General features: G+C 42.4%; 1 protein-coding gene across 1 annotated transcript in view; it reads left to right on the top strand.

The window, feature by feature from the left end:
* Window positions 1-8,436, top strand: part of ERICH5 (glutamate rich 5) — a 27,713-nt gene that overhangs the window by 16,795 nt on the left and 2,482 nt on the right. Inside the window, exon 2 of the mRNA XM_023516933.1 lies at window positions 7,520-8,349. Coding sequence (XP_023372701.1) covers window positions 7,520-8,349 — 830 coding nt within the window. The remainder of the gene's footprint in view (window positions 1-7,519; window positions 8,350-8,436) is intronic.

The following is an 8,436-nucleotide window of genomic DNA, read 5'->3' as shown; positions in this document are numbered from 1 at the left end:
GAGTCTCCTGCCTCAGCCTCCCAAGTAGCTGGGACTACAGGCACCTGCCACAACGCCTGGCCATTTTTTTTGGTTTCAGCCATCGTTGTTTGGCGGGCCGGGCTGGGGATTCGAACCCGCCACCTTAGGTGTATGTGGCTGGCGCTTTCGCTGCTTGAGCCACAGGCGCCGAGCCTCATGGCATATTTTTAAAAATACAAAATTATAGCCAGGAGCAGTGGCTCACGCCTATAATCCTAGCACTCTGGGAAGCCAAGGTAGGTGGATTGATTGAACTCATGAGTTCAAGACCAGCCTGAGAGCGAGACTCCTTCTCTACTAAACAAATAGGAAAACTGAGGCAAGAGGATTGCTTGAGGCCAAGAGTTTGAGGTTGCTGTGAGCTATGACACACAGCACTCTACCTAGCATGACAGCTTGAGACTCTGTCCCCTTGCCCCCACCAAAAAACAAAAAACAAAAAAACAAAAAAAATTATATGGCTGTGTTTTATGTTTTAGGTGTGTCTACATGTTCCGCCCCCCCCTCCAGCTACTTCTGCTCTAGAAGAATGATGTGTTTAGAATGCACCCATGGCTGGCATAGGTGGTTGAAAATGGTTCACTCATTTAACTGACGGTACTAATCACTGTAATAACTATTATGCCAGAAAATATAATTTGTCAGACATCTACGATTAGTACATTAACATATTTCCTGGTTAACTCCCTAAAGCTGTTATCACCAGAACATCCTTTGTGTGGTATCTAAATAGGTTAATCTGTTATGATGAATTCCTTTGTAGACCTGAGACATTACCTTCATTAAATTGCCTTACTTGCTTTTAATTTGAAGACTTTATTCATGATCCTTGGGGATGGGGGTGGGTGAAGGACAGCCTTCTTCCCAATTCTATCGTTTGGACCCCTGAAACCTGTGCCCTTTGTCTCTTACTGTTCCTGAGCTCTGCTTCTCTACTTCTGGCTGTGATCCAGGAGGGTTCACACCCATTCCCTGAAACTGGGTGGAGAAGACAGGTGTTGAACACACACATACACCCACCCCCACCTTCTTTCTCATTTCGCTCTCCTCACGGGAGCCTCTTTGCAAAAACTCCCCCTTTCTCCCCCCTTATTAACAAATGTGTTAATAAGATAGATAGCTCAGCTCCAGCCTCTCACAGATATTTCCAGCCAATATTCATATGTCCCACTGCCTGCTGGACCTTGCCACCAGAATGTACACTCTACAACCATCTCCAACATGCCGTGCCCCTACCCAAACAATTCATGTCTCTCTCTAGCCCAAATCCATTCATCCCATTTTTCCATCTGTAGCATCCAACCTATGAAACAATATTACCCTGAACCAGTGGTTCTCAACCTTCCTAATGCTGTGACCCTTTTTCCTGTGGGTCGTGACCCACAGGTTGAGAACCACAGCCCTAGACCCTCCCTCCTCCTTCCTCACCTCCTGAATCAGTCTTTTTTTTTTTTCTGCGACAGAGTTTCACTATGTCATCCTTGGTAGAGTGCCGTGGTGTCACAGCTTACAGCAACCTCAAACTTTTGGGCTTAAATGATTCTCTTGCCTCAGCCTCTCAAGTATTTGGGATTACAGGGGTCCGCCACAATGCCTGGCTATTTTTTGTTGCAGTTGTCATTGTTGTTTAGCAGGCCAGGGCTGGTTCTGAACCCGCCAGGCTCGGTGTATGTGGCTGGCGCCATATCACCATTGTGTTACAGGCACCGCACCCTGAATCAGTCTTTATGTCCAGCCACTTTCATTTCTCAGAAGTCGCTGGTCACATTGACTTCTATGCTGCTCACCTCTAATTCATTGTACAGAGGAAGGTTTTAAAAATCCAAGTATGATTGAGTCACTACCTTGCTCACAATTCTTTTTTTTTTCATTGTATTATTATATTTAAAAATTAGTTGTTAAGAGATATAATTGACATACAATAAACTGCACATTTTTGTGGTGCACATTTTTATCAATAGTAAGTTTTGGTTTATGTGTGCTCCTAAGAAAGCATCAGCACGAAAAAGATAAGGAGCATTTCTATTGCCCCACAAAGTTTGCTTTGCATATGCCCCTTTTAAATCCCCGCTTCTGTCCTCCTCTGATTTCAGTCCCTAGACAACCACTGCTCTATTTTCTGTCATTTAGATAAGTCATCATTTTCTAGGGTTTATATAAATGAAATCCAATGGCATTTGATCTTTTATCTTCCTTCACTCAGCATAATATTTAGAAGTGCATCCATGTTGTTGGATTTATCAATTGTTCATTTCTTTTTTAGTGCTGAGTGGTCTTCCATGGAATGGATCTACCATGTTCGCTTATCATTCACCTATTCGTAGAAGCTTGGGTTGTTTCCAGTTTTAGCTATTGCACATAAAGCTGCTGTGAACATTTGTATACAAGTGTTTGTATGGACATATGTAGTCTGACAATTAAGTTTGCAAACTCATCCTAGAAAAAGTGCTACATACCTTATTGCTGAAAATCACTATGGTCACCTTCAGAGTACTCTGCTTGGGAAGCTATGCTCTATGCTAGCACCTAGTCTACCCTTCAAAGCAATTTTGGAACTCTTTTCCTAGAATGGCTATGAAACCTATTGTATTACCCTTGTAGTCCTGAATGTGATCAAAATGTCTTCTTTTCAATAATATCTTGATCTTTGGGTAAAGAAAGAAGTCTTTGGGAGTGAGATCAGGTGAATAAGGAGGGTGCTATAATACATTTATTTGTTTACTGGCTAAAAACTCCCTCACAGTGCTGTGTGGGCTGGTGCATTGTCGTGATGCAAGAGCCATGAGTTCTTGACCAAAACTTTCAGTTAAGATTTTCCCAGCTCTTACTCTATTGATGTTTACTTGGTCTGCTATGCTTCTTATAGTCAGTCCACAATTTTGATGCATAATTTGTCAAATTTTTACAATGTTTTCATCAGTTCTGCTTGTCACTGGCTTCCCTGACCTTTCTTCATCAGTGATACTTTCTTTCCCCTCAGAAAAATGTTTAATCTATTTATATACTGCCATTTTCTTCATTGCATTATCCCCATAAATGTGGACTAACATGTCCCTAATTTCACTTCCACTCTTGCCAAGTTTAACAAGAAATTTACAGATGCTTGTTTGTTGCTTTAATTCAAGCTCTGATATTCTTGCCAAGGCACACAAAAACACGCAACAACAATAATGAATGCGACTCAGCAAGACCCTGCTATATGTAGGCATAGACACAACCATGAGACACTGATATACCAAAGTTATGAAATATTACCTAGTTGTTTGTACAGTGTTGCCATTGTAAGTGCATGGTGGCAAGTTCATGAACTTAATTGTCAGAACTGCATCCTTGCTTTGCTTTTTTTCTTTTTCTTTTTTCTTTTTTTTGAGATAGAGTCTCATTATATCACCCTCGGTAGAATGCCATGGTGTCACAACTCACAGCAACCTCAAACTCTTGGGCTTAAGCAATTCTCTTGCTTCAGCCTCCCAAGTAGCTGGGACTACAGGTGCCCACCACAGTGCCTGGCTATTTTGTTGTTGCATTTGTTTAGCTGGCCCAGGCTGGGTTCAAACCCTCCACCCTCAGGGTATGTGGCTATAACCACTGTGCTGCCAGCGCTGAGCCATCTTTGCTTTCCTTTTGGGCAAATACCTAGGAGTGAAATGGTTGAGTTATATGGTGCATATGTATTTTTTTTTTTTTTGAGACAGAGTCTAACTGTGTTGCCCTGAGTAGAGAGCTATGGTATCACAGCTCACAGCAACCTACAACTCTTGGGCTTAAGTGATTCTCTTGTCTCAGCCTCCCAAGTAGCTGGGACTACAGGTGCCTGCCACAGTGCCTGGCTATTTTTTTGGTTGTAGTTGTCATTGTTTGGCAGGCCCGGGCTGGGTTCGAACCTTCCAGCGCTGAGGTGTGTGGCTGGTGCCCTAGCCTCTGAGTTACAGGCACCAAGCCAAGTGCCTGTGTATTTTTTGTTTAACTTTTAAAGAAAGCTCTGGTTGGGTGTAGTTTTTATTTAACTTTTAAAGAAAGCTCTGGTTGGGTGTAGTGGCTCACATTTACCCTACTAATCCTACCCCTTTGAGAGGCCAAGGCAGGAGGATCACTTGAGGTTAGGAATTCAAGTCCAGCCTGGGCAATAGTGAGACCCTGTTCCTACAAAAAATTAAAGAAAGATTATCTGGGAATGGGCGGACACTTGAAGTCCTAGTTATTCAAGAGGCTGAGGCAGGAGAATTTCTTGAGCTCAGGAGTTTGAGGTTGCAGCGAGCTATGATAATACCACTGTACTCTAGTTGGGGGTGACAGTGGGACAGACTTACTCCAAGGAAAAAAAAGGAGGGAAGGAAGAAGAGAAAGAAGTAAAGAAAGAGAGAAAGGAGGAAAAGAAAGAAAGGAAAATAGAAAGAGAGAGAGAAAGAAAGAAAATCCTGCTCACAATTCTTGTTCTTTATTCCTTATGCCTTTATCCCTTCAGGATAATTTCTGAACTCTTTAGCACCACCTACAGGGCTCTTCATGATCTGGCTCCTGTACCAGCCTTGAGCCAGCATTCCTTCCAAGTCCTCCAGGTTCCCCTGTGCTTTCTCCTTCTGGAACTCGAGAAACGATCCCATAGCACTCAACCCATGTGCACTCTCTTGCAGCTGTCACAGAACTTATTGTATGGGCTTTGTTTTTGTTAGTTTACCGCTTCTGATGGCTTTATAAGATTCTAGGATACCAGAGAGCCGAGTCCATGGAGTCATTTTTTAAATGTAAACCATTTTTTTTTTTTGCAGTTTTTGGCCAGGGCTGGGTTTGAACCCATCACCTCTGGCATATGGGGCTAGTGCCCTACTCCTTTGAGCCACAGGCGCCACCCAATATAAACCATTTTTATATACATGCGATGTATTCATTTGGAGATTTTTTTTTTCATTATAAATAATCATCAAAGCATTTTTGGATGTATTAGTGACAGTGGCAGATGGAAGATGTGGATCTTATTTTGTGCCTTCCTGAAATGCACTAAAATGACAGTAAAGAGATTTAAAAACAAATCTGTTGAAACCCACAGGATGGGAAGAACATTGGAAAGACAATGATAGAACAATATGGGGGTTCGGAAAGCAGACAGATGTGTGATAACTGCTTAGTATACCAAGGAAAGCTCGATTGGACATTAGCGGGAGAGAAAACTGAGAACCACCCCAGATGCCACAGGACCTTTTTCTTTTTCCTTTTAATAGTTGTGATTCTGAGGCCACAGGATCCTTAAAAAGCTCAGGGGTTGGTGGCACCAGGTATCTCCACAAGTTTCATGAAGTTTCTTCTTCATGAAAATGAAATTGATGGCTATTTGTTATGAATAAATATATTAAAAAGAGAGAAAAAAAGAGAATCAGCAGTGAATTGAATAACTGATAACACGCAAGCTAAGGAAAGGAAAACCCATGACTATTACTAACTTGGAGAAAAATAAAAAAATGTTCACACAAAGTCGTGGCTTAGTATATGGCTCACTTCTTCATAGCAGGCACAGTCATATGTGCATCTAAGTGAATATTGGTATGATCCAAATTACATTACTATTTTAAATACTTAATATGTGATTGCTGAATTGGAAGGAAATGTGAGTATGTAAGGGAGGGGGGTAGAAAAGGAGCTAAGTCTTTATCTCCCATAGTTGGGGTCAACTGGAATAGCCCAAACAGAAAAATCCTGAAGTACAATTCCTTTAGCGGACTAGAGAAAGCAGTCCTCTAAAACAGCTAAAAGAATCGAATTATTTATCCCTAGAGAAGGGGAAATGGGAGCAGATACCTGAGTGTTACTTGTCTTTAACTTACATTAGATAAGCAGATAACTGTTTAAACTACATGTGTATATAACTGGGGTAACTCAGGGAATAAAAAGAAAAAGAATCTTTGGGGAAAAAAGATACAAGAGGAAAAATGTCACCTAGAGACCATTTTAACATTTGACTTGTTTTCATCTAGTCTTTCCCCTGCCTCTTTGTTTTTCCTCTCTCCCTTCCTTTCTTTGAACATTACATCATACTGTATATAAAACTGGTAGCTAACTAATCAAGCACTTCATTGCACAGCAATGTTTGTTTTAACAGTGGTTCTCAACCTTCCTAATGCTGTGACCCTTTAATACAGTTCCTGTGAGGGTGTGACCCACAGGTGGAGAACCGCTGCTTTATAAGCATTGTTCCATTTGATCAACCCAACCATGAGCTATTTTTAAAACTTCTTACACCATAATTATTTTCTTATTTTAGCATTTGGCCTTCATAATCATCTTTTTTTTTTTTATGGTACAACCATATTCCAGCCAGTGGAATATTTATCTGTTCCCTAACTTGACTGTTTTCCAGTTTTTGCTATTATAAAGAATACTGAGGAAAGCATATCTTTCCCCAAAGCATTTTCCTAAGCTTTATGCTTTTAGGACAAATTTCCAAAAGTAGGATTACTAGGTCAAAGAGTATGTATGTGTTGCCAAGATGCTCCTCTTACACCGTACAGAGCACTTTCAAATCCACTGTTTATTGTGACAGGATGCCTCATGAAAGTCTGAGATGGGAGAAGAAGAGACAGATTTACTGCCATTGTGGGGACAAGATCATTGGGAGCTAAGTTCCAAAGGTCACACAGACAGAGCAAGAACAAGAAGTACTATGTGTGTTTCCTCTCTCTTGATTTCCGTTCTCATTGTGCTCCTAAAATGACGTGAAACTCAGGGGAAACTCTTCCTAACACTTCCCTTCCCAGATTTCTTCATCTGGTAGGGTTTCTCTGCCACAGGGCTTTTCCCTTTCCTGGGAGTCATTCTGCATGAGAAGAAAAGAAAGATCTCTCTAGCAGCCCAAATAACACAAATCGTGAAACCTTCTATTGAGGAAGAAAGGGTGAGATGGGGAAAAGAACACGAGAAACAAAGCAGAAATACCTGAATTAGACTGTGGGACAGTGGCTTGGCGCCTGTGGCTCAAGTGGCTAAGGCGCCAGCCACATACACCTAAGGTGGCGGGTTCAAATCCAGCCCGGCCGCCAAACAACAATGACAGCTGCAACCAAAAAATAGCCGGGCATTGTGGCGGGCGCCTGTGGTCCTAGCTACTTGGGAGTCTGAGGCAGGAGACTTGCTTGAGCCCAGGAGTTGGATGTTGCTGTGAGCTGTGATGTCACTGCACTCTAACCAGGGCGAGAGCTTGAGGCTCTGTCTCGAAAAAAAAAAAAAAAAAAAGAATGTGGGACAGGAACCACGAGAAGGTGCACAAAAAGCAGACAGGAGAAAACTGTGGTTTCTGAGGACCCTAGAATTTAAGATGAGCTGAAGATAGGAAAGGGATTTGACTTGGAGAGCATTAGGGTCATGATATGGCCTTTTTGTCCTCAGATGTACCTGGGACTATCTGGAACTGTTAGAGCTCCCTCTTGGTATCAGCCACTTTAAGATATAACTAGACAATAATTTGTTTTCTCTTTTCTTTTTCTTTTTCAAATGCATAATCAAAAAGTAACTTCAAATGAACATTTTTCAACCACAGAGAAAAGTGAGTCCTGCTTTGCCCAACCAAAGCCATGCACCCTGGGAAGAGAATCTGCTTTGTATGACAACACACAAAGGGAAAGCCTTCCCCCTTTAGGAAAGCTCAAGGTTTCAGCAGTGTCTACAGCGAATGGTGTTAAATCCCTCAGTGAGCAGCCCCTGGAAAAGAATGTGGCCCCTGGAAAGGACGCTGTAGACCACTCCGAATCTACGGAGGAGACACAGCCTACAGAGGGACCAGGTGGCAAAGATGATACCCCAGGAACGGAAGAAGAGAAGAAAGATGTACAAGCAGTGACAGGGGCTCGGCCTTTAAAAGGGAGTGCTGAGGCTGAACATTTAGGAACAAAAGTCGAGGGTCAGCCTTTGAGGACTGCAGGAGAGAGGGTCTCCCCTGGCACAGTGGAAGGTGATGAGAATCCACCACCTGCTGGAGAGATGAAGCTTCTAGGAACAACTGGAAATATCCTGCCTCTGGAAACAGCTATAGAGCTACAACCTCAAGAAGCAATGGGAAAGGATGAGCAGGGCCAACTTCTAGAAACAATCCCGAAAGAGGATGAATCTCCAGAAGTCTTGGAAGGAAGCCAACTTGTGGAAATAGCTCAAGAGCAGCACCTTCAGGCAACACCAGAAAAACAAGAGCAGTCCCAGCTTCTAGAAACAATCCCGAAAGAGGACGAATCTCCAGATGTCTTGGAAGGAAGCCAACTTGTGGAAATAGCTGAAGAGCAGCAACTTCAGGCAACACCAGGAAAACAGGAAGAGTCTCAGCTTCTAGAAACAATTCTGAAAAAGGATGAATCTCCAGAAGTCTTGGAAGGAAGACGGCTTGTGGAAATAGCTGAAGAGCAGCAACTTCAGGCAACACCAGGAAAACAGGAA

The sequence above is a fragment of the Otolemur garnettii genome, unplaced genomic scaffold, assembly GCF_000181295.1.
Source record: "Otolemur garnettii isolate 467f Iridium unplaced genomic scaffold, OtoGar3 scaffold00004, whole genome shotgun sequence".
Lineage (NCBI taxonomy): Eukaryota > Metazoa > Chordata > Mammalia > Primates > Galagidae > Otolemur > Otolemur garnettii.
Note: the sequence above shows the minus strand (reverse complement) of the source record. Positions and strands in the feature narration are given on the sequence as shown.